This window comes from Ornithorhynchus anatinus, chromosome 19, assembly GCF_004115215.2.
Source record: "Ornithorhynchus anatinus isolate Pmale09 chromosome 19, mOrnAna1.pri.v4, whole genome shotgun sequence".
Lineage (NCBI taxonomy): Eukaryota > Metazoa > Chordata > Mammalia > Monotremata > Ornithorhynchidae > Ornithorhynchus > Ornithorhynchus anatinus.
Genome location: NC_041746.1, coordinates 5,610,518 through 5,635,678, shown reverse-complemented (window position 1 = coordinate 5,635,678; position 25,161 = coordinate 5,610,518). Strand labels below are relative to the sequence as shown.

The 25,161-nt window shown below is 48.3% G+C and overlaps 2 protein-coding genes across 2 annotated transcripts; one reads left to right on the top strand and one right to left on the bottom strand.

The window, feature by feature from the left end:
* The first annotated feature begins 4,278 nt into the window (after window positions 1–4,278).
* On the top strand, window positions 4,279–8,273 carry LOC107548055 (left-right determination factor 2-like). The gene is made up of 4 exons (XM_029047559.2): window positions 4,279–4,537; window positions 5,710–5,965; window positions 6,718–6,960; window positions 7,460–8,273. The coding sequence occupies exons 1-4, from the start codon at window positions 4,285–4,287 to the stop codon at window positions 7,782–7,784; spliced, it is 1,077 nt and encodes a 358-aa protein (XP_028903392.1). The 5' UTR covers window positions 4,279–4,284; the 3' UTR covers window positions 7,785–8,273.
* A 1,851-nt stretch (window positions 8,274–10,124) lies between these two features.
* On the bottom strand, window positions 10,125–24,202 carry SDE2 (SDE2 telomere maintenance homolog). Its single transcript, XM_007672396.3, has 7 exons — window positions 24,056–24,202; window positions 20,064–20,181; window positions 17,499–17,610; window positions 15,342–15,511; window positions 14,320–14,431; window positions 12,052–12,535; window positions 10,125–10,465 (listed from the first exon to the last, which is right to left on the bottom strand). The coding sequence occupies exons 1-7, from the start codon at window positions 24,161–24,163 to the stop codon at window positions 10,244–10,246; spliced, it is 1,326 nt and encodes a 441-aa protein (XP_007670586.1). The 5' UTR covers window positions 24,164–24,202; the 3' UTR covers window positions 10,125–10,243.
* Between the last annotated feature and the right edge of the window lie 959 nt (window positions 24,203–25,161).

Below are 25,161 nucleotides of genomic sequence, written 5' to 3'. Positions count from 1 at the left end.
TGGAAAGTGGGGATAAGATACCTGCCCTCCCACCCTCAGATCAGACACAGTCCCTGTCCCATATAGGGCTCACAGTCAAAGAGGGAGGGAGAACAAGTACAGATGCGGAAACTGAGGTTCAGAGAAGCTGAATCATCCTAAGTCACATGGCAGGCAAAAGTGCGCCTTCCACTAGGCCAAGTTGCTTTCCTTCCCTCCTTGCCCTACCCCTGCTCTCCCCTGCCCGCTCCTAAACTCAGCTCTGGCTCACCCCTTCCTTAACACCCTTGGGCATTCAACTCTCCTGTCTTCCACTGAGCTTTCACACCAGCGCCTCTGTTATGAGACACCAGGGCACAGACAGTGTTAACAGACTCAGAACCTCCGGTCCAGGGGGAGAGACTCCTCTACAGGCGACACCCGCAGTCTGCACCTTTTGGTGTCATTTCAGTGCCCAAATGTTGCACAAAGAGGCTTCTTTCCAGCTAATGAGTTGTGAAGGAAGGTGGCCCATATTCACAGGGAGGAGAGCTACTCGTGGGGAAAAGTGCAAGAAGGCCTGTTATTGGGCAGTGGGGACAGGAGAGAAAAATGGACTGAAGAAGAGAGGGAACGAGAGGCAGGGAGAGGAAGGGAGGGGGAGAAAGAAAGGGAGAGAGAGAGAGGAGAAAACAGGAGGCAGAGAGAGAGTGAGGGCGAAAGGAGACAGGGAGGGAGAGGGAGAAAGAGGAGAGAGAAGGAAGGTGAGGGAGGGAAGGGAGAAAGAGAGAGGAGGGATGAGAGGGAGGGAGAGAAGGGAGGAAAAGAGAGAGGGAGGGAGAGGGATGAAGGGAGAGAGAGAGATGGGGAAGGAAGTAGAGGGATTAAGGAAGAAAGGGAAAAGGGAAGGAAGGAAGGAGGAGTTTCTGCTTTATAGTGTGAGAAAAGGTTGCCAGCTATTATTACTATTATTATCTAAGCGTTGACTGTGTCAAACACTGTTTTAAGTATTGGGATAGGTACAAGTCAATCAGGTCAGACATAACAATATCATTCTGATTTGGAGGCTCAGGATTTTGACCAATTTCTCTGTTTCAAGCAAGGGTTTCTAACAAAATGAAAACAGATGGAGGGACGGAGTCACCCATCAGAGATGGCTGAGGAACCCCAGGCCACTTATCAGGATCAAGAAAATCGTGTCTGCAGACTGCAGAACATTGTACTTGCCCAAGTGGTTAGTACAATGTTCTGTATTTAGTAAAGCTCACTTAAAACCATTGATCGATAAGAACCTGGGCAAAGAACTGATTATTAGGGAGGCAACATGGCCTAGTGGAAAGAGCATGGGATTAGGTGTGAGGTTTCTAGTCCCGGCTCTGCCATTTACCTGCTGTTCTACCACAGGCAAGTCACTTAACCTCTCTGTTGCTTCAGTTTCCTCATTTGTTAAATGGGGATAATACCTGTTTTCCCTCTTCAGACTGTGGACCTAGTATAGGACAAGGACTGTGTCCAATCTAATAATGTTGGTATTTGTTAAGCGCTTACTATGTGCCGAGCACTGTTCTAAGCGCTGGGGTAGACATAGGGGAATCAGGTTGTCCCACGTGGGGCTCACAGTCTTAATCCCCATTTTACAGATGAGGGAACTGAGGCACAGAGAAGTTAAGTGACTTGCCCACAGTCACACAGCCGACAAGTGGCAGAGCTGGGATTCTGCCCCAATGCCTGGCACCTAGCAAGCACCGAATATTGCTATTATTATAACGCTAGTGGGATGCACAGCCCCACCCGCACTCTCTCAGCCTGCCAGTCATGTTATGCTGGAGGCAGCGATGCAACAAAGGAGCAAGTGGGAAGGAGGGCAACACATTATGAAATTCCTGCAGGAGCTGGAGACACAAAACTGATCTGTAGCTAAAGTGGGTGGCGACAATGGGCTGCAGAGCCATGGACCCAGGAGGTAGTTGCCAGGGTAGCCACGTTGGTAGCCATTACTAACCAACTACTTTCAAGATTTTTTTCAGGGAGAGGCCACTTGGCAGAATGCAGACTGTAAACACACTATGGGCAGGGAATGTGTCTGTTACATTGTACTCTCCCCAGTGCTTAGAACAATGCCTGACATAGTAAGCATTTAACAAATACTATAATTATACATTTACCTAATGTAGGAATTATGTCTCCCAGGTGAAAGATTCCATTAAGCCTGAATAAGAAAGGCCAAGCCCTCTATTCACAGCAGCCACAAACACAAGCCCAGTCTGATTCAGTGAAGCCTTCTCACCCCCAAATCCAGGTCCTTTGAAATAAGAGAAAGTCCATTTAAGATAATGGAGAAGTTCACTAAAGAAGTCCAATGACATTATGTATTTTTCAGGAGGGGGCAAAAAAAAATCTGAGTAGTGCTCTGCCTGTTATTATTATTATTATCTAAGCACTGATTCTGTCAAACACTGTTTTAAATGCTGGGATAGGTACAAGTCAATCTGGTCAGACATAATATAATTCTGATCTGAGTCTGATCTGGGCTCTCTCTGGGTTTGCAGGTGAGGGAAGGGTCAAGGAGCACCTTCGGGCAATCGCTTTCAGGTGCTCCCCTTCCCTTTCTTTGCCTTACAACTGCAAAAGCCAAACACATCCTGTCTTTTCAGTCCCGATGACCCTGTCAGGAAGTCCCTTTTTGTCCCCTGCCCCCACCCAAAGGAAATGAAGTTTCCCAATCACCTATAGCTGGATCCCTTTAGCCAGCCTGGCTGGCTTCCCCCAGGAGCTTGCGAGTGTTGCTACACAAGCCACTAGCACTATCATTAATTCTCCAGCACCTTTTCTCTGGGTTCTCCATCCTCAAGTCCCAAGACTCCTCAGGGATTTGATGGGCAGCCCCATCCACATCCAGGCAAGCCTGTTTCTGCACTGAAAAGAGACAGGACATTCTGGAGAAAGTATATCCATGACGAGTCATTATGAATTGGAAGCAACTTGATGGCACTTAATAATATCTTGGGATGGGAAATGTTTGAGGGACTGCTAGGTTGAGGCTCGGTTTCCTCATCTGTAAAAGAGGGACATTAAAACCTGCCTCTCTCACAGGAGGGCTGTGAAGATCAAGTGAGATAATCAATGTGAAAGCACATTGGAAAAATTAGAGTGCTTTAAAAACAAGATAGCATCATTATTATTATTATTATTATTCCATAAGATACTGTAGCTGGGTAGCAGGGCTTGTGCAGTCAGAAACCATTGTGCTGCTTGGCCTTTCCCAGCCCAGCCAACAGCCTCTCTCCTCCCTCCTCATCTCTGTCTTTAGTGATTGAGGCGAATTATGAGTCCTGTCTTCTCTTGGCTAAGACTCACTTTCTCATTATTAAGTGAATTTTTAGCCAGAGGGTGTTTTTAGGGATATTACCAGAGCACTCAGCGCTCAGGAATAATGATGCCAACACGTGGGTTCATACTGCTTCTTTCTGCACAGTGTAAACTCCTATGGGCAGGGAGTTTTAGAATGTCCTTTTGGGCATGGAATGCATCTTGTGCTTTCCTAAGGAATTAGTGAAGTGCAATGCACCCAGGGGGTTCTCAAAAAATATCATTATGTCTATTTCTACCACCATCACCACTACTCTAGACTGTAAACTCATTGTCGGTAGGAATGTATCTGTTTAATTGTTATATTGTACTCCTCCAAGTGCTTAGTACAGTCCTCTGTACACAATAAGCACTCAATAAATGTGACCGAATAAACTACTACTAGGTTCCAGTTCCATGGCAAAAGATTCAGGCTGAGCACAAACTCTCAGTGTTTGGAGTCTCAGTGACAACCCTTAACTGAATCCCTCAGTCTCTCTCTTCCCCACTAATTCTCAGGGTTGAGGCTGGAAGAATTGAGGGAGGAAGAATATAGGTGGCTCCGAGGCAGAAATGCTGGGAGTGTCCTCTAGTGAAACCCTGCAATTTCTAGTTTGGCTTTCCTGATTTCTCGGTGACCCAGGTGGGAGGAGAGGTGAGGGAAAGGGGGTGGTGGTGAGGGGAGGGCTGAGGGGGAGCGGAAGCCTGCAAAATCCTTTGAGAGGCCAAAGGTCAGAATAGTTTGAAAGGCCTTTGTGTCCTTTGTATCCCCATGTTTCTTGATGGGTCTTTCTGTTCCCCAGTGTGACTGCTCCTCCTCTCTTCTTCCTCTGGGGCCTCCCCTCCATGGTGGTAGCTGGCTGGCTGTATAAAGGCAGGCCTGCAGCCTCCCTCTCTCTCTCTCTGCAGCAGCCAGCTGGGGCCCAAGGGGCTTCCTTCCCAAACCCACCTGGGGCAGAGCACAGGAGCACCATCACGATGAGCACCATATGGCTCAGCTGTGCCTTGGGTGCGCTGCTCTTGGCCTGTGCCGGGACACACCAGGCAGAGAAGCTCCAGAAGAGCCTCAGAGAGGGTGCTGCCCAGTGGGAGGCCGACCCGAGGAGGGCCGTGGTGGTCCCCAACGCCCTGAAGGATGAGTACGTGGGCCTGGTGAAGCAGTACTGGGGGAGGCAAGCCCTGACCAGGAGGAGAAAGAGGAATGTGGCGGACAACAGCGAGAACATCGCAGGTAACTCGGAAGTTCTGGTCCCTCGGTTGCTTGCTCATCTGGGGCCAATCAGGACTGGGAAAGGTGACGGACACAGGTGGGCTGGAGCTGCTCTGCTCGCCAGGGATGGGGCCCTGCATGCCAGGAGGCGCGTGGCAAGGAAAGGGAGCTCCTCTTTCCATTACTTATTATGTGACCTTAGGCAAGTCACTTTTCTCTCTGCCTCAGTTCCTCATCCATAAAATGGGGATTAAGTACCTGTCCTTCCTTCCCCTTAAACTACATGGGGGACAAGGACTGTGGCTGATCTGTTTGTACCGTATCTGCCCCAGTTTAGCCTAGTGCTTGCACATGGTAAAGTGTTTATCAAATACAACACTTACTATTATTGCTGGTCTGAGGCAGCTCCTTCAAATTCAGACCCGCTCCACAAGAGACCCCTTTCTGGCCTCTCCCCAAGGGGCAGGGGCTGGGTCCTGGTCCAGACTGCACTCCACCCTCAGATGGACTTCTGACTTCCCACTGTGCAGAGGGAGGGAGAGTTGGTCCCAAGTCCCTGGAACTCTGGCTGCTTTCTCCTGTGCTTCCCAGGAGGGGCCAAGTTGGCATAGAGGGTCTTCTACCCATACTGCTTTCCCCAAAAACTCTGGGTAGGGGGGATGGAGTGGGAGGGGGAGCCCTTGAACCCCTCCCTAGTAGGAATCAGTATGCCGGTGGAAAAATGCTTGGGACTGAGAGCCAGGAGACCTAAATTCTAGTCCCAGAGCTGCTGTGTGACCTGGGGCAAGTCATTTCACCTCTCCGTGTCTGTTTCCTCATCTGTAAAATAGGGAGCAACTGCCTGCTCATCCTTCCTCAAGGGGCCAGAGGGGACCCACAGGGGAGGGTCCAGCCCCAGCCCAGGGCATCTCTTATGTGAAGGGGTGCTGACCGAGTTGCTAAAACAGCAGCATGACTTAGTGACAAGAGCGCAGGCTTAGGAGTCAGAGGATGTGGGTTTTAATACTGGCTCCACCACTTGTCTGCTGTGTGACCTTGGGCAAGCCACTTAACTTCTCTGTGCCTCAGTTACTTCATCTGTAAAACAGGGATTAAGACTGGGAGCCCCACATGGAACAACCTGATTACCCCAGTGCTTGGCCCATAGTAAATGCTTAACAAATACCATAATTATTATTATTACTATGGAACAGAAATCTCAGGCTCTTTCCTGCACACGGCCACCTTCAACCAGCTGCTGGTGTTCAACCTGACGGCCCAGATTCCCCAGGACAGTGAGGTGAGCCAGGCCATGATCAAGCTCTTCCAGAAACCTTCCCCCAGGGCAGCCCTCGGCCAGGTGCTGCAGCAGCTCCACCCGAGCTCTTCCGTCTCCCACGCCCGGGTCACCGTCTACTGGCTGCGCCTGCAAGTGGATGGGGCCAACCGCACTTCGCTGATCGACTCCAGGTGATTCAGGCTCTGCTAGCGGAAAGGCAGGGTGGCTTACTGGGAAGAGCCACTCCAGTAGCGAACTCAATCAATCACATTTATCCAGCATCTACTGCATGAAGAGTGCTTTGATAAGCACTTGGGAGAGCACCGTAGAATTAGAGGACACAACCCCTGCCCTCAAGGAGCTTAGAGGGGGAGGGAGCACAAAATTTACTCAGAAGAGAAAGGAAAAATGGTTATGTAGATGGATGCTTAAATAGTAATAATTGTGGTGTTTATTACACACTTACTACCAATCAATGGTATTTTCTGAGCACTTACTGTGTGCAGAGCACTATACTAAGGCCTTGGGAGAGTAGAATGACAGTTCTACAGTGGCAACAATGGGTCTAGAGAGCACTATGCACTAAACGTTGTGGTCAAGGCAGATATGAGGTTTCCAGATCAGATAATGGGGTGTGTAAGTCTCTAGGTACAGAAGGGCTCTGGGATGGTGTGAGTGCCTATGTGGGTAGAAGGATGGATGGTAGTTATGGGGATATAAGCAAGGGAGAAGAAAAATCAACAAGGGAAGGCCTCCTGGAGGAAGCTTCCAACTCCAGAACTTGGTCTCCCACTCCTGCCTCAGTTCCCTCTCTCCCTCCCCCAGCTCTCCACCTTCTTTCTGCAACGTGTCCGGCACTAGGATTCAGGAACTGGAGTGGCTCAAGTCCCTCTCCGTGCCCCAGCAGGGCCCGCTGACTTACTGACCTCTCCTTTCCCCTCAGGCAAGTGGCCGTCGGCCATTCCGGCTGGGTGACCTTTGACGTAACAGAGGCCGTGCACCACTGGCAGCAGCAGGGCCTTGAGGACGAGCCTCTGGTGCTGGAGATCTCTGTCCACGGGGACAGCGCCAGCCACATGTCCGCTGACCTGACCGAAGTCGTCCGCTTTGCCTCCCAGGACCCATTCGATAATCCGCTGCAGAAGCCCCAGCTGGAGTTGCAAACCCTGGACCTCCGCAGCTATGGGTAGGCCACATTTAGGTGGGACAGTTTTGCCGGGACCAGTGGATCCTGTCCTACGCTGTAAATAATCACGATGATGGGATTTATTAAGGATTTACTATAGGCCAGACGCTGCGGTCAACACAGTATAGATCAGACCTGGCCCCTACCTAACACGGAGCTCACAGTCCAAGAGGGAGAACAGGTATCTGATCCCCATTTTACAGATGAAGAAACTGAGGCACAATCAACAGTACTCATTGAATGCGCTCTGTGCAGAGCACTGTGCTAGTTCAGAGAGAAATTCAGTGGCTCACCCAAGGTCACAAAGCAGGCAAGGGACAGAAAGGAATGTGAGCCTCCAGGCTCCCAGTCCCATACTCTTGCTACTAGGCAACGCTAGCACCTATTCCACATAACAGCTGAGGCACCGCGTACCACCCATCAGGAAAACCAATGCTCTCCAGAGCACTTCAGACCTAACCCTGTTCACAAATGTCTCTCTGCCCCTCCACCCACCTAGCACCTCTGAAGACTGCAACTCTGCAGACGACTCCAACTCCACCCACTGCTGCCGGCAGAAGAAATACATCAACCTGGCCGAGATGCACTGGGACGACCACTGGATCCTGCACCCACCTGGCTTTGAGGCCTCCGAGTGTGTTGGGGGCTGCCAACGTCTGCCGGGGTCCCTGCCCCGCCTCTCATCCTGGCATTGCGTCCCCACCGAGACCTCTTCCGTGCCCGTCTTGTATGTCATCCAGGCGCCGGACAGCGAGGGCGTTCAGGTCGTCTTGGGCAAGCTACTGGACATGAGGGTAGAGAAGTGCACCTGTCGGAGACGTTGACATGTCACGTTCCCCGCCTGGGAGGGACGAGAACCCAGCTGCCCCCAAAGCACTCAGCCTGCCCAGGCTCTAGGGGGAATTTGGAAAAAGGGGTGTGTGTGTATAAAATGTGAACTTTATGTGCCACTTCAGGGCAATAAATGTAACCCAAAACACCCAGGAGTCACATGTTGGTTAAGGGCCAAAGTGGCCCTTGGTCCATGGCTCTATCTGGGCAACTGTGGCACTCACATGTTCTCACAGGAACCCCTTTTGACTACATTTTGGGGACCCTTAGCCCTCGCCAAAGCTGTCCCTTTTCCACCTCAGCCCTTCCCTCTTTGCCACTATATGCACCCCAGAGACCACTGATCTTTTCCCTTCAGAAAAGTCTTCCTGCTCCCTCCCCACCCAGTGTAGAGCACAAATTCAGTGGGTGCAAATATGACTTAAGACCCACAGTGAGCATGAGGTGCTGTTCCTCTTTGGCAGGCAAGGAAGGGGTGGGATCACACTGTCCACCTTCCTGACCTCTCCTGCCCAGCACCTCCCATTAGCCTTGTCTGGCTGACCACTTGGGTTTTCTCAGCATATGCAATGGTGTAGGCCCTCTGGTACAGAAAAACCTATCTCTAACATTTGACCAAAGCCAATACTGCTTACATCTAACCAACCCTTGAATAAGCCTGGGAGTGAGATGGCTTCACGTGACTTTTCTCTGGACAAAGTATTTACTTGAAATTTTTTTTTTTTTAACCCATTAGGTCACTTCACTTGTCCCAGAGTTAACAGTGCTTTCAAATAACACTGGAGGATTCAAGAAACGGCTTTTTGAGAGGCTAGGAAGCAGGTTAATACATGAGGAAATGTCTGCTAGTTCTGTTGTATTGTACTCTCCCAAGCACCTAATACAGTGCTCTCCACATAGTAAGCACTTGATAAATACGATTGTTTGCTCAGAAGACAATCGGCAGAAAACTGATGAGCATTTTATGGCTAAAAGGATTCCCCAATCAAGGTCAGAACTCCTTCTCCTCCCTCTCAATCTTTGTGGCCTCTCTACTCCTGCTGGTCAGGCCATGTCTTTCCTTTCTGAAACATGGAAGAGTAACACCCTCCCTACTGCTCACCTGTCAATCTCATTCTTGTTCCACTTGTTTGGACTCAGGGATAATTAATTCTCTTCAACTTCTATATTCCCAAGATGCTGCAAGTGGCTTCGTGGCTCAGTGGAAAGAGCACAGGCTTGGGAGTCAGAGGTCATGGGTTCGAATCCTGGATCTGCCACTTGTCAGCTGTGACACTGTGGGCAAGTCACTTAACTTCTCTGTGCCTCAGTTACCTCATCTGTAAAATGGGTATTTAGATTGTGAGCCTCACGTGGGTCAACCTGACGACCCTGTATCTACCCCAGCGCTTAGAACAGTGCTCTGCACAGAGTAATCACTTAAATACCAACTTTTTTTTTTTTCAGTGAGCCCAGTCCATTCCTTGTTTTAGGGCAATTATCTTTGTGGATCACTTAAGTCCTGGGGCTCACAGACAAGTAGAATAGCCTCATCATCATTTTTTCTGCACTCTTTCCTCCTTTTATAACTACTCCCTGTGTGTATACTTAGCACCCCACGCTTCACGAGCGTTTTAACTGCCTTGTATGAGAAGCTATATCTATACATACCTGAACCTACCTATGAGTGCACTGGATCAGAAAGGTTCCTCGGTGTTTGTTGGCTCAAGAGGGTCTGGGTCACTTTCCCTTTGATAGAGAAGAATCCTTAGAAGACATAAATATTTAAATAGCTATCAAAACAATCTTGAACATCATACATTGCATTTGTAAAACTGGTTTTCACTTTCTTTGAATAAGAGTTTTAATTTCAGTTTTTCAAAATAATATTTATATAATGAAAAGATAGAGACTTCAGAAAAACCCAATTTCTCTTTTGGGCCTGAACCTACCCCTACATCCGGAGAGACCTCAAATTGTTACCTTTAATGTATGGACACAAATTTGGGATTAAACCATTCCATATCTTTTGCTACTCTATTTTGATCACTCTAGTTGTAAAAATGTTTATGTTCAGTTCCCCCATTAGAGTGGAAGCTCTTTATGGGCTGGAAAGGTGTCACTTGCTTATTCTGTACTTCCCAAGCATGGAATATAGCACTCCATTCCAATTGGGTATTCGGTAAATGCTGTTACTACTAAGTCACACAGATCGGCCTCCACAATTAGGTACAGTGGAGAGTACAAAAATATTCTCATTGTTTTAAAAAAGTTGGATGTACATCAACAATGCTTTGTGCTCCAGTCCTTTCTTCGTAAGATACCCTTTTAATGTAATAAATGCAAAATGAAAGTTAGAAAGGTCATTAAGTAATTTTATTAAATAATAAAAAAAAGAAAATATTCCAAGGCGAGCAAGTCCTTCCAAGAAGCGCTGGCCTACAGAGCACTGAGAAACCAGCCACTCTGGGTTTCATTTCTTCTTCCCTTTAGAAGGTTTGGCGAATAAGGCTGGATCTATCCGCTCCTTGGCCAGGCCTCGGACGGAGAAGAGTCTGGCTGCTCGCTCCTGCAAAGTGCCTCCGCACTTCAATCCCAGCGCCAGCAATTCAGACTTGAGTCTGTCCAAACCCAGAGCCTCCATTTCTGCAGCTGAATGAAATGCCAGCAGGTCTAAGGGGTTCTTCTCAGGCTCCTGAGAAGAGAAGGGGAGAAAAGAATAAGATAAAACAAGTGAAGAGTCTTTAAACAAATAATAACAATAGTGGCAATTGTTCTAAGTGCTCACTACGTGCCAGGCACTATCCTAACTGCTGGGGTAGATACAAAATAATTAGGTCTCACATGGGGCTCACAGTCTAAGTAGGAGGGAGAAGAGGTACTGAATCCTCATCTGCCAATGAGGGAACTGAGTCACAAAGATGTTAAGTGATTTGCCCAAGGTCACACAGCAGGTATGCAACAGAGCTGGCTCCCAGGTCTGGGCTCTCTTCACAAGGCCATGCTGCTCCCCACATCCCCTTTCTTAGTAACGCAGACCTGCTTGACCTCTAACCAACTGCATTTCACTCTTTACAAAATAATTGCCATTTGGTTCACCTCATCTTTCAAGTTTCACTAAACTATCTGCTAAATTTTCACTCCTTTTTCCACAGCCACCATTACCAGCTACCTCTTCTGTATATCTGTAATTTATTTATCTACTTATATTAGTATCTGTCTCCCCCTCTAGACTGTGAGCTCACTGTGTTCAGGAATGTGGTCTGTTATACTGTAATCTCCCAGGGCTTTGCACACAGTAAGCGGTCAATAAATACGATTGAATGCATACCTCTTATGAAAAACCAGTAGCTATGTTCACTTGTTTCGCAACTGTGGAAAGGACCATTTGGGGAAGAGAGCCTTGAGCAAGACCAACAATAACTCCATCAGAAATCACCCAATCCTGACTTCCCACCAACTCCAAAGAGTCTGAAGCCACTTCAAATTCAGGGAGCTCCGGTCCCCCGCCCCTAGCTTCCTCAGAGCCCAGGGTTCCATTAAGAGGCCACCGCCCTCCCCAGTGGGACCCCAGGGCGGGCCAGCGCTCAGCAAAGCTGTTCACCCCGTAAAGGAATCCCACCATTTCCCCAGAAGCTCGCAGAGCGGCCACGACGACGGAACGTGTTTATGCCGAGCAAAGCCACGTGGGAAAGACCGGCAGGGCAGGTTTTGTCTGTTCTGGGCAGGGAACAGTTAGACCAACGAGTGACCTTTGATCAAGATTCTCTCACGTCAGCCCAAGGGGGACGGCGACTGATCACCCAGAGCCGTTTTAAAGCTACACGCATTGGAGGCCAGCCCTTCCTTTCTAAGATCAAGTGCTGGAACGTGCTCCGAAGCGCAGTCATCTCTCACTGCCGCTCGAGGAACAGGCCCTATCACAGACAGAGAACAAGGGGGAGTACACAGTTGGTCACCCACTCCAAGACGGCGGCTGGGCATCCGTTGCAGCGGAAGGGGAAAGAGGTGGCTAGCGGTAGGTTTAAGGAACAAAAACACCGGTCACCGATGGGAAAGTCCACGGCCACCACCTAGTGGTGAAGAGCCAATGCTTCAGGGCTTTGTTCCCCGAAGGGGCTCTCAGAGCCAAGATGGTTGACTGCATCCCTGGAACGGAAAGGCCTTTCCACAAATGGAGTACCCTGAACTCCATTTCCGGCCACGGTCGACAGGGACAAGGATAAATCCCCCTCCGGAAGTTTACGGCAGAGCTGTTACTGGAAGTTCTAACTGGCTTACCTCCTGCTTGGCAACTGGAGTTTTTCCCTCCTCTTCCTGCACGACCGCTCGGGCCTCTGTTTCCGCCTCAGTCCCTTCCTCCGTAATACCGAGAGATTCCTCGGTAATCTCTGCTCTGGTTTCTTCCTTCGCTTCTGCTCCTGTACGGGTTTCTTCCCCCTCTTCTGTCTCCATATGGTCCTCACCCTTTTCTTCGGCAGGTGGCCTTTCAGCTGGTCCTTCCCGGAGCCCTTGGTCTGCCTCTGCTTCTACCGCCTCGGCATGCCCCCCTGGCACTGGTTCCCGGGGCTCCTCTGTGGCTCCCGCATCAGTCCTGGGCCCCACAGACCCCTCAGAGTCCTGGGACCACCCAGCTGATGTCACGGCAAGGTCCATCTGGCTTCCAGCGGGCTGGCAGCTCGCTCCCGAAGTGCCTGGGGACTCGTCACCTTCACTTTCATCATCTTCGGAGCTCCCGGCATCCTGCAGCCCTTCGATCCCCAACCTGCCAGGGGGAACAGGAGGTTTCAATGCTGACAGTTTTCAGGTTGGAACCCCTAATCACACATTGGGCACTGTCAATGGGAGAGAGATCATGGGGATGGACCCCCTGGGACCTTCCCCTCCTCACTGTGGCTAAGGATCCGCTAAGGAAGACGATGGGGACGGACCTCAGGGAAAGAGGACATAGTTTAAATGGAACTAGAGTTCAGTTAGAAAGAATCTTAGCGAAATAGAGAAACGTCTTGGGGAAAAAAACACAAAAACATAGAGAGGCAGGCATTATCCTCTCCATTTTACAGATGATGGAAGAGACACAGAGAGACGAAGCTACCTGCCCAAAGTCATACAGCAGATTAATGGCAGAGCTGGGATGAGAATCATATCTCCTTGTTCCCAGTTCCAGATTATGTTGACTAAATCCCACTGTCTCCCAAAGCTTCTCTTACCAAGCTACTAAATTTCCACTTTAGAGAACCAGGCTGACCCCAGGAAAAAGTTAAAAGGAAGTGATACCAATATTTACTCCAGATGATTTTTCCTCTACTGAATATCTACCCATTTCCAAATAATAGAAAAATTCAGGATGAGGCTCACACAAAAGATACAAACCCTGATGGCTAAACTCTTTCTTCAATAATTTAATCATTTCTCCAGTCCTGATCCCATCACTTACTGCCTGTGAGCAAGGTCGAAAGACAATGAGCAGATTTGGCTTGGGAAGATGTGTGACTTTAGAGCATGTGATGTTCAAACACCAACCAGGATGGAGAAGGTTGGAGTGCCAGAACAAGAAGTGGGGAAAGAGAGTAAGGAAGAGAAGGAAAAGCAGGATTTACTTGCTTAGAAGCAAGCTGCTCCCTACCCATCCCTCCCAAGAGACTGAAGGGGAGACACCGGGAGGCGGAAACAGAGGAAGGAGGAAGGAGGACAAGGGCTGTTAAATGAAGCTGAAATATCCAAAACAATTACTTGGAGAGAAGGTGGTGTGGTGACCTCAGTGAAGACAAACAGCAGACTCAGGAGACAGAACAACATAGAAAGACAAAAGAGCGGACAAAGAATTGCATAACATTTTATAGTGCCAACTGTCTATATATACTCCAAGTGCTTGCGCTGTAGCAGCTTGATGACTGATTTTTGTCTACAGTTTAGTTTGTACCTACAGCAAAACTTAAGATCTCTACAGTAGCCTTGAAACTATAATTTGCATAGTAGTGCACAAAGTGAGAATCACAAAACTCTAGAAGCACCTGGTCTTCACCTATTAGGCATTTCTCTTCTCTCACTCACCTCCACCAGGTTCCACCCCCTCACCGCAACTCTACTCCTCCTCATGATCTCCCCTTGGCTTGGTCTTCTCCCCTCCCCCCTAGCATTCTGCTTCTCCAGGATTCCCACCCTTCTCACACACCCTTTGGTCTGGATCCCCCACATACCTATACAAACTCTCATTCAGACACTCCCACTACAGTGCACACACACATATGCACTGCAATGAAACTAGTGATTCCCTCTCCTTCACATCCCCCACCTGCCTTGAAAGGACTAAAGGGCAGGAGTGCTGCAGAAGTACCAAGAGAAATGATGATGGAGCCTCCTGAGCCCAAACCGGGAAGTTCCACTACCTGCAGTGTAAGCCTACGCTGAGATGGAGAAGCTCTCTTCACTATAAATTCAGCTGACGCTGGGGTGGAGGATGGGGAAGAAACTAGCCCAAAGATATATGTTGTTAAGCTACCTCAACTTCCAAAAGCTGCAACCGGCATCTAGGTGGAGGACGCTTACCAGAAGCACTTCCTCTTCTCTGACTTTGCGCCGGTCGTCTCGGATTCGGTCGGCCGCTTCCGACTATCCCCGGTTTCTGGTGACACCATCTTGCTGGAGGCAGCCTGCATGCCTAATGGGAGATGGGGCAATTCAGTGGTCTAGATCAAGAGCAATACTTCTCAAACCTGGTCATGTTGGAAGACTAAGACATTGACCGAGCACTGTGAAAAGCTCCAGGACTTAACTCGCCTTGAGATTTCAGAATGATGCCTAGCAGACATTCCTGGTCTGCACCCAGAAGTCTGTTATCTGTTCTTCCTCCCTGGGTTAGCTCTTGTTTACTTTTGAACTAGACTGAGTGCTTGCTGGTGTGTGCCACAGTTTGAGATCTCTGTCTCTGGCCATGGACATGTAAATCTGACCACTGAGTGTGGGGCAGGGACACAGAGGTTGCTGTGGGCAGTGAGGTAGAAGTCTCTTCCCTAGGGGAAGGGTCTTGCAGGCAGACAGATAGGTAGGGCTCGCTCACACCCCGCTGCCACTTCCCTCAGCTGTGGAGAATCTCTGGCCCAGCACCTGGCAATCACAGTCATGAAAAAGTCAGGCTAACTGTTCAGGACATTGTCACTCAGGAAATGTTCGGTTCAAGGGCCGTTCAGTTCTCTTGTAACACAGGGGTTCATCCTTAACAAACCCTGACTGAAGGCCAACTCGGGTTAGGACGACGGGCACCTTGATCAATGCCACGCACCGGCTCACCACCGTTTATTCCAGTATCACCTTTCAGTCGTATTTAATAGAATACAGGCCCTTGGGAAAGTAAAAACAGAAGCATGATGTTGGAAAAGCATTCCCTAACAGTATTCTATCCAAAACACGTATCATGGAAGAACAGAGTGTTTCTTTCCAGGGAGAATTCAGGAAAATTCGGAAAGGAGCACTTGTTACAAGCTAAATGCCTCAGGGAGGGTTCAGCCGGAAGGCCCAGAGGCGGCAGGGGGAGGTGCAGCAGTGCGGCCCCAAGGACTCGTCCCTCTCACCTTTCAGGACAGAGTCCTCCAGGCGCTCGGCCATCTCGTGGCACTGCTGCTGGTACTCAGGGCTGGTGAAGTAGTGCTTCGGCTCCGAGAGCTTCCGCTGCAGTTTCTCCAGGCGCTTCTGCTCCTTCTCAGCCTCTCTTTCTGCTTGCTGCTTTACCCAGTCAGCCATTCTGTGAGGTGGGGGAGGAGGGGAAGAGCACGAGAAAGAGAGAGGAATGCTTAACTCAGAGCACTGTTCAGGCAGCAGGAGATTTGGGACAACTCGTCTGCATCTGCCTCATAAAAACACTTTTATTTTCTTGAGGACAGTTAAGGGGGGGCTAGGTTAGACAGTTAAGTCTCCATTTTTCTGATTTTCCACCCTATTAATCATTTTGGAAGCTCTTTTGGGGACTCTATGGCTTCTTCACCTTACCGAGAAATGATGAAAACCGTACACAATGCTCTAAGGACATAACATTGTCCAGCTTAACGCCTTCATTCAAACTGAGAAACATTAGAAACTGAGGCAAAGCCTCATATGGACCCCCCGAAATAACCTCCATCTGCAATCACTCACTGGGAAAAAGCGGCAGACAAAATAAACAGCTATCAGTGCTTGGTACTGCTGGGGATTATCATTACATTAGTCTATGGCACCTACCTCAAGGTTCATTTCCATCCTGCCTCAGCTTTACCTTTTAAAAGGTTTATGCCGTGCTCCCCTCCCACCACCACTTCTGAACAGACACCCAGACCTTCTTTGCTTTTGTCCCAGTGTTACTCTCTGCCCTCCTGTTAAGTGTTGATTCTTCCCACTAGCTCCTTCTCCAGGCAGCAAGAGCGAAGGATCTCACCAACTTCCCCTTCCCATTTCGATGTTATGGATAGAACTCAAAATTATGGCTTATTGTTTTCTATTGACTTTTGAGGCAACGCTGCATTCACAATCTCTCTCTCCTCCCCCGCACACTTCAATATTGAGTTCTAGGAGTCCCCAGTTAAAACCCAATGAAAGCTTAAAAGTCGATTACCTGGCTTTAGACGCCATACAGCCAAAATAGCTCAACTTTTGATTCTGTTTTTAAGCCAATTTACTGTGGCTAAAGTTAGGCCTTTCCCCACCCCAAAACACATTTGCTTCAGCAACAAAAACAAGCAGGCACAATCTCATTTCATTTGCTTCTCTCATATCCGAGTCTAAATGGCAACTCTAAGTGCTTCCATTTGGCGAACCTTAAACCCCTGCAGCCAACGCTGTTCCTTGAATACCTGCCAGCTCCCACCTGCTCCAGAGATCTGCAGCCCTCTCTCAGCAAGGTCTCGGCTAGTGAGACAGCCTTTTCTCCCCAACTCCCGTTTGAAATCCAGCAGCCTCACAGTCCTTTCCACTTAAGGCAGAGACTTGAACAGAAGGACCACCCCTGTGCTCAGCTACCTGACAAAAGTAGTTGCTGTGCTGAAAGACCCCAATGAAAGCCATGTTCAAACCGGAAAGATGACTCCCATTTTCAGCAGGGGAAATGGCAACAGATACAGAGCGGTGGGTCTGAAGCGGTTTTGCTGGGTCACCCGCTCCTCCCCACATCCTGCCCATATTGCGATTTCATTCTTCTCCAACTAGTACAACTTCCAAAAGGCTGGTTGCTCATATCGTCACTCTGCTGCTCAGGCACGGGAAACCGCTCAGTTTCCGGTCACTGGGCTGGGGGTCGGGCACCGGGCTGGGAAAGTGACGTTGTTTTCACCAGGTGGAAGGGAATTTCAATTCTCCCCAGAAGTGAATTGAGCTGGTGATGGTGGGGGCAGGGAAGGAGGCCAGTGTATACGCTCAGCCCATCTTAAGGTCAGGGGACTTACCAAAATGAGGTTTCTTGGCGCTGTACTGATGACACTGCCTCTCTCCCCAAGGAAATCAAACTACATAAACTGAGTTTAGGGTAGCTTTTGCCAAAAACATTTAGAAGATAAAGCTCCAGACTTCATTTTAGGTCCCTACTGCAGGCCTATAATTGATTCAAGAGTTAATTTTCCCCACATTTAAACAGCAAAATTAACCCGATAACACCAAGGTTTTGAGAGGAAATATGGTAGGTTTATAGTTCTGCCTGTGCGGAGAACACAAGCCTGCTGACATTCAGCTTTAAGGCGGCTTCAAAAAACGTAAAAGTATCTTACGCTTTTTCGTGGTTAACATCTCGCAGTCTCCTTCCACTGAGATCTCGGCAAGCTTCTCGATTGGTAGTCTTTTCAATCTGCGCACCAAGAGCTCGAAGCATAGACCCAAAACCTAAGGGAAAATGTAAACCGAAATCAAACCATGATGGGTCCTGTTGGTACCCGAGAGAACAAGAGTAAATACCCAGGAATGAATTCTTAAACTACTACTATCTGACACTGAGATGGTCACACACTGTATGATGCTTTGGAATGCTATTCAAAGAATTTAAATATTCTGAGAAAAAGATACAGATTAAAAATACTAAGAATGTTTTTGAAAAAAGGAGAAAATGAAAAATTTCAGTGTAACACTAACCCTACTTCACCTTAGCTCTCCCGGTTAACCACAAACCAGTAAAAAAGGTTTGCTAGCGTTTGTTAGTTCTAGGGATTCCCAAATGAATCACTCTGATAATCATCTGCTAGATTTTGCTGAGACTTTACAGGAAACAGAATACTAAGCAGTAGATGGCTCTCCAACAGGCTCTGATTAAGTCAACATTCTGAGATGTCAAATAAGCCTTGTAAATTTAGAAGAATTTGGAAAACATTTCAGAGAGAGGACACAAGGACGGTTAGAAGTTAATCTTGCTGCTAACAGAACTCAGACAGTACTTACCACAGGAGGCATAGCATAGCTAAGGGAAATGAGCTTTAGGGTGTGAATCTGATTTTTCTAGTAGAGTACAGTGTTCTTTTTATGACTTGTATTTGCACAGGTGAAACCTGATGTTCGGACCAATCCAATTAAGAACATAAGAATCTAAGCAAGGTCATTATTGAGTTAAACTCAGAGTCCATCTAGCCCAGTATTCTCTCTAACAGTAGCAAAAGATAATTGGAGGAATCACGAGGTTGTTGCCTTCCTTGGCAACCACCCTAATATCTGAACTATTATCCCTTGGCATTCTTAAGTCCTCCCTAGAGAAAACCATTATGGCCTTCTCATCCATTAATTTGTCCAATCCCTTTTTGAACTGTCTGATAACATCAGCCTGCACAACTTAATGAAACAAATGTTATTTGCTTAAAACTTAATGGTTGAAGAAGTGATTTATTTTGTTTGTAACTCCATCTCCAAGCTTCAATAAGGGTGATCCCTCATTCTGTGGTGCTATGGGACTTGGTGAAGAGAAAATCCTAAATTCCCCTAGTTCCCACTTTGGTAGATTTCAATTACGTCCCCTCTCATTCTGCCTCTCTCCAGACTGGAATTCTCTCCCAGAAGTGTCCCCATTTCGCTGATCGACTTAGTTGCTCTTCTCTGTACCTTCTCTAGTTCTATTATGTTCTTCCTGAAATCTGGAAACCAGATTGCCTGCAATAGTTCAAGTATGGGCACACCATAATTTTATAAAGTGACAAAAACGAAATCTGGGGTTCGGCTAATTTTTGTGGACCTATCATTACATACTGGACCAAAGCTTGAAAAGAACAGCCAACAATGACTCTGAGATCTCAAGTCAGGTCGGAGGGCTCTGAGCTTTTCATCGTGTAGATGTCATTTTTTTTCTTGTAGTTGTATTACATTGTACTTGATCTCTTTATTGGGCAAGATACTTTTGGGCTGTTAAAATCCCTTCATGTCCTGTCCTTTTATTTCTAATTATTTCGCCTGTAGCGGTTCTTGCAGAAGCTTATATTATGGAGAAATCAGACTGCAGTACTTTTTTTTTTAAAGGTATCTGTTAAGTGCTTACTATGTGCCGAGTACTAAGCACTGGAGTAGATACAAGATCATCAGGTCAGACAGTCCCTGTCCCAAATGGGGCTCACAGTATATGTAGGAGGGAGTACGATTTAGGAGTAGGATTTAACCCCTACTTTACAGATGAGGAAATAGGCCCAGGGAAGTTCAGTGATTTGCCCAAGGTCACACAACAGGCTAGAAGTGAGCGGGGATTAGAACCCAAGTCCTCTCTCAGGATTGTGCTCTTTCCAGTAGGCCACATTGCTTCCTGGTACTTCTGCCTAAGTAAATGTTGAATAGATCTGTTTCTTCTGAAACCACCCTGTGCTCTATCCAGACAAATGTATGTCATCGGAACAATGCTTCCTAATTCCTCAACAGCATTCTAGCCAAAAACTTTCATTATAGCAGAACTGACCATGTGTGTTTTGCCCCAAGCAGACACGAGGCAAATAAGTTAACTGGAGAGAGATGTATTACCAGTACAATGATCTATAAGCAGTAGCAATTATTAGCTTAATAGCCTACACACAGAGCCCTGTACTAAGCACACTTGGGAAAGCGCAGGAATTAGTAGATAATCCCTGCCCTTGGGGATTTTAGCAGAGGAGACAGATACAAAAATCATTCACAGGGAGGAAAAAAGAAAAATGGATGTGAAGACAAATGAATACTTATAGTGGTCATGAGTAAACAAACGCATAGGAAGCAGAGAAGCGTTGAGAGACAAAGTAGATTATCAGACGAAAGATGCTGGCAAACTAAAACAAGCATAAGCTTAACTGAACCTAGCGAGTCCAAGGGGTTGCAACTGTCAAGATGTAGTTACTCACCTCCTTTCCCTCCACAGAGTCTAGGCTCCAGACTGTAAATGGCCCCATCTTGGACCACATCTTCAAAGCTAACCAGCTGCCCATTACATTTCACATAGAAACATTCTACAGGAATTTCCTAAAGATAAATAAAATTGTTATTTAAAACATGCCTTCAGATGAAATTACTTTTGTATAGCATCAAGAAATCATATTTTTAAAACATGCGACAGATGAGACATTGCTTAGTGTACCCCAAAAAGAATTTCAGTTCCCTTCTGGCTCACCTAGAGGAAACATGATGACTGGCATGGATGAGGATGAGCGGCACTAGGCAAAAGACTAGCATTAGAATCAATTTCTCTGCACAGGTTCTCTATCCTGAAACCCTAGAACCAAGGCTCATCTGTTGTTCCTGACAGGACACACCATTTAGCCAAATGAAACTTAAAACTGGGCCTTTCTGTTCAAAAGTGGCAAAATTCCTAACTGCTTTGCATATTCTGTATTGAGAAACAGTATGCTGAGCAAGGGCCTGGAAGTCAGAAGGGCCTGGGCTCTAATTTCGACTCCAACATTTGTCTGCTGTGTGACCGTGGGCAGGTCGCTTAATTTCTCTTACCTCATCTCTAAAATGGGGATTAAGAATGTGAGCCTCATGTGGGACATGTGTGTTCAACTTGATTTGCTTGTTTCTATCCCAGCGCTTAGTACAGTGCCTGACAGATGGTAAGTGCTTAAATACCATAAAAAAATTCCAAAAGCTTCACTGAAAGTAGTAGAGACAAGTAAACAGAGACAAGGGCATGTATTCAAGAGGGGACACCTATCTATTTACTCCATCCAGCTTCAAAAAGGAGAAAGTATTTTGGGAACTCACGAAAGAGTGTGTAGTAAATACTTTAGAAAGTAGCTGCAAATGAGGGAAAATAGCACTGACACATACTACATTGCATGATGCTGAGCAGTTACAAAAAAGTCACAATTTTTTACCTCGGAGGAAACAAAGTTATCCAAAGTGTTTCAATTGGATGTACTTTAAGTGGTCCCATTTCCATGATCTACTGAGCTTTTAGTAAGTGCTACTATTGTCAAGGTGTTAGTTTTCCAAGTTTTGTCTCCTATTTAACAATTAACCAGTACTTCTCATTTGGCTTTGACTTTTTTCCTTCTCATTTGGATTAATTTTTGAAACAAGTTTCACTGATATGATGAAGTTAGAGTGTGTTTCATTTTTTTGGAAGCCTTCCCCCACTTCAGATGGTAGCAAATGAACAGGTCTGTTATTTTGTAGACTGAATTGAGTGTGGGAAGAAAAAGGGGAAGCTGAGAAACCACAATATTTGCAAACAGACATTTCCTCTTTATGGATATCGTCCAAGTTCTCTAAAGCTTAATTGGACGGCAAACCCACCATTTGTCAAATACTAAGCAGTGAAGTACCAATTCCCAGGAATTGGGAAGTATGAATCGCACAAAATGACGAGATTTCAACCCATCGACTACCACCGGGAAAACCTGTGAATCAGAATACCAAGGAGGCCGTAGAGGCTTTAAACTGCATTCACAATGGAAGTGAGCTGAAAGCCAGTAATGAATGATCATAAATGCTGTGTTCTGCTTCCTACTGGCTCACTCAAACCCAGAGACGATGTCCTAGTACCGCGAGGAGAGTGGGCTCCCTGTGGATCAGAGAGAACTGGGAATGGGAGGGAGGTGGGGGGCAAACAGCCCCTTTCCCCCTTTGCCCGAGGTGCATAAATGCTCGTCTCCACCCACTTCTCTGAGAAGCAGCATGGCTTAGTGGAAAGAGCACGGGCTTGGGAGTCAGAAGTCGTGGGTTCGAATCCCCACTCTGCCACTTGTTAGATGCATGACTCTGGGGCAAGTCTCTTAACTTCTGTGTCTCAGTTCCCTCCTCTGTAAAATGGGGATTAAGACCGTAAGCCCCAAATGGGACAACCTGATATCTACCCCAGCGCTTAGAACAGTGCTTGGCATACAGTAAGCGCTTAACAAATACCATTATTATTGTTATTATTATTACCCTGACCTCACTTGTCACCTCAGGCTGGGACAGGGATGACTTTGAGGCTCAGGGTGGGCAGCGGCAGCTCTGATGAATCCTCTGGGGGCCGGGGAAGATGGGGAGCCCAACTTTCATCCTGGGACATTGATCACCTTGCAGATGTTTGATCAATCAATCGATTGATCACCTGGACTGAGCGCTTACGGCGTGTAGAGTACTGTACTAGAGTACTGTACTAAGTGCTTGGGGAAGTCGGCTACAACAGAGTGGGTAGAAACGACTTGTAAATATCGGAGACCGGGCTTGGGAGTCAGAGGTCGTGGGTTCTGATCCTGGCTCTGCCACTTGTCAGTGGTGTATCCTTGGACGAGTCACTTCGCTTCTCTGGGCCTCAGTTCCCTCACCTGTAAAACGGGGCTGAAAACCGTGAGCCCACGTGAGACAGCCCGATTACCTTGTATCTACCCCAGCGCTTAGAACAGTGCTTGGCAAGTAGTAAGCGCGTAACCAATATCAACGTGATTATTATATCTATGATTCTATTTACTTATTTTGATGGTATTGATGCCTGTCTACTTGTTTTGCTGTCTCTCTCCCCCTTTTGGGCTGTGAGCCCGTTGCTGGGCAAGGATGGTCTCTATCTGTTGCCGACTTGTTCATCCCAAGCGCTTAGTACAGTGCTCTGCACATAGTAAGCGCTCAATAAATACTATTGAATCTGTTGCCGAATTGGACATTCCAAGCGCTCAGTACAGTGCTCTGCACACAGTCAGTGCTCAATAAATGCGACTGAATGAATGAAACGACGGCTACTACCAAGTGCCCCCCAAATCGCGTAGTCCGGCCTCTCCCAGGAGCAACAATAATTATGATAATAACAGTGATGGCATTTGTGCTCTGCACATAGTAAGCGCTTAACAAATACCAACATTATTATTATTTGTTAAGCGCTATGTGCAAAGCACTGTTCTAAGCGCTGCAGAGGATACGGGGTGATCAGGTTGTCCCACGAGGGGCTCACAGTCTTCATCCCCATTTCACAGACGAGGGAACTGAGGCCCAGTGAAGTGACTGGCCCAAAGTCACACAAATGACAAGCGGCTGAGTCGGGATTTGAACCCAGGACCTCGGACTCCCCGAGCCGGGCTCTTTCCACAGAGCCACGCTGCTTCTCAGCCGCAACGGTCCGGGCCGAAGGGCTGCGAGGGGAGAAAGGGGCAGGGTCATTCATTCATTCAATAGTATTTATTGGGCGCTTACTATGTGCAGACCACTGGACTAAGCGCTCGGAATGTACAATTGGGCAACAGATAGAGACCATCCCTGCCCATTGACGGGCTCACAGTCTAGACATGGGAGTCAGAGGTCGTGGGTTCGAATCCCGGCTCTGCCACTTGTCGGCTGTGTGACTTTAGGCAAGTCACTTCACTTCTCTGGGCCTCAGTTCCCTCATCTGTCAAATGGGGATTAACTGTGAGCCTCACGGGGGGCACCCTGATGCCCCCGTATCTCCCCCCAGCGCTTAGCACAGTGCTCCGCACATAGTAAGCGCTGAATAATGTTGGTATTTGTTAAGCGCTTACTATGTGCCGAGCACTGTTCTAAGCGCTGGGGTAGACATAGGGGAATCAGGTTGTCCCACGTGGGGCTCACAGTCTTAATCCCCATTTTACAGATGAGGGAACTGAGGCACAGAGAAGTTAAGTGACTTGCCCACAGTCACACAGCCGACAAATACCAACATTATTATAATCGGGGGAGACAGACGGACAAAAACAAGACAACGTCATGACGATAAATGGAATCAAAGAGAGGGACACCTCATCCTTAAATAGGGTAATAAAAATCTATACAGATGAGCACAGTGCTGAGGGGAGGAGATGAGGCGCGGAGGGAAAGGGGGCTTAGCTGAGGGGAGGTGAAGGAGGGGGAGCGGAGGGGGCAGGGTCGCTCCTTTCCCCTTCACGCCGGCTGCACGTCTTACCTGCCGCCCCCAGACAGTGCGGACGAGCTCTCCCACCGAGGCCCCGGGCGGAAGAAACGGGGCGGCCCGGTGGGTGGTTCCGGGTCCAGGGAGCCGCATCGCCGCCATTTTCCTCCTCCCTTCCCTCCCTGGCGGGCCGCGCGCCGGCGGGAGGGCCAGTGCGCAGGCGCGCGCTGATGACGCACGGAGCGGCGGCGGCCCCACTTCCGGCCCCGCCCTCGCGGGGGGGGGGGGGCTGGCGTTGCGTCACGTGGGCGGCGGGGGGGGGAGGGGGAGGGGCGCCGGAAGGCGCTGGAGGAGGCCGATAAGCGCCGCGGGGACAAGGGCGCGGCCTCCCCGGCAGGTTGCTGAGGCGGGGCTCCCCAAGCTCCTTGGGGAAGCCCCGCGCTCTGCCCGCCCCCCCCCCCGTCGCTTCCCCCTCTTTTCCTGCTTCCCCAGATAAGCCCGTAGCCGGCCCCGCCCCGCCACTCTCTATCAATAATAACGTTGGTATTGGTTAAGCGCTTACTACGTGCAGGGCACTGTGCTAAGCGCCGGGGTAGATACAGGGGGATGAGGTGGGCCCACGTGAGGCTCACAGTCTTCACCCCCCCCCCATTTTACAGACGAGACTGAGGCACAGAGAGGTGACTTGCCCACAGTCACTGCCGACAAGGGGCAGAGTCGGGATTCGAACCCGTGACCTCTTGACTCCCCAGCCCGGGCTCTTTCCACTGAGCCGGTAGAAACAAGGTAATCAGGTTGTCCCACGTAGGGCTCACAGTCTTCATCCCCATTTTATAAATGAGGGAACTGAGGCCCAGAGAAGTTAAGTGACTTGCCCAAAGGCACACAGCTGACAAGTGGCAGAGTGGGGATTAGAACCCATGACCTCTGACTCCCCAGCCCGGGCTCTTTCCACTAAGCCACGGGCTGCTTATAGATATATACACAGCATTAAAAAATAAACAGAAAAATATGTACCTATATACTGTATTAAGCTCTTGGGAGAATAGAACAGAATTAAACTCGTCCCCTGCCCATCATAAACTTAAGCTGGACAGTCATGTACTGTGTCTATATTTTTGGGGGCACTGAAGCTTTTAGGGGAGAACTTAGGGGTGGAG

Bases quoted from the DNA above. Each gene is read 5' to 3' on its own strand.
- LOC107548055 (XM_029047559.2), top strand. From the start codon at position 4,285: ATGAGCACCATATGGCTCAGCTGTGCCTTGGGTGCGCTGCTCTTGGCC. The intron at 5,966-6,717 runs GTGATTCAGGCT...CTTTCCCCTCAG, and splicing joins ACTTCGCTGATCGACTCCAG to GCAAGTGGCCGTCGGCCATT. The intron at 6,961-7,459 runs GTAGGCCACATT...CCACCCACCTAG, and splicing joins CTGGACCTCCGCAGCTATGG to CACCTCTGAAGACTGCAACT.
- SDE2 (XM_007672396.3), bottom strand. From the start codon at position 24,163: ATGGCGGCGATGCGGCTCCCTGGACCCGGAACCACCCACCGGGCCGCC. The intron at 15,512-17,498 runs GTAAGATACTTT...CCCACCTCACAG, and splicing joins GATGTTAACCACGAAAAAGC to AATGGCTGACTGGGTAAAGC. The intron at 10,466-12,051 runs GTAAGCCAGTTA...TTCTCTTCTCAG, and splicing joins CTCCAGTTGCCAAGCAGGAG to GAGCCTGAGAAGAACCCCTT.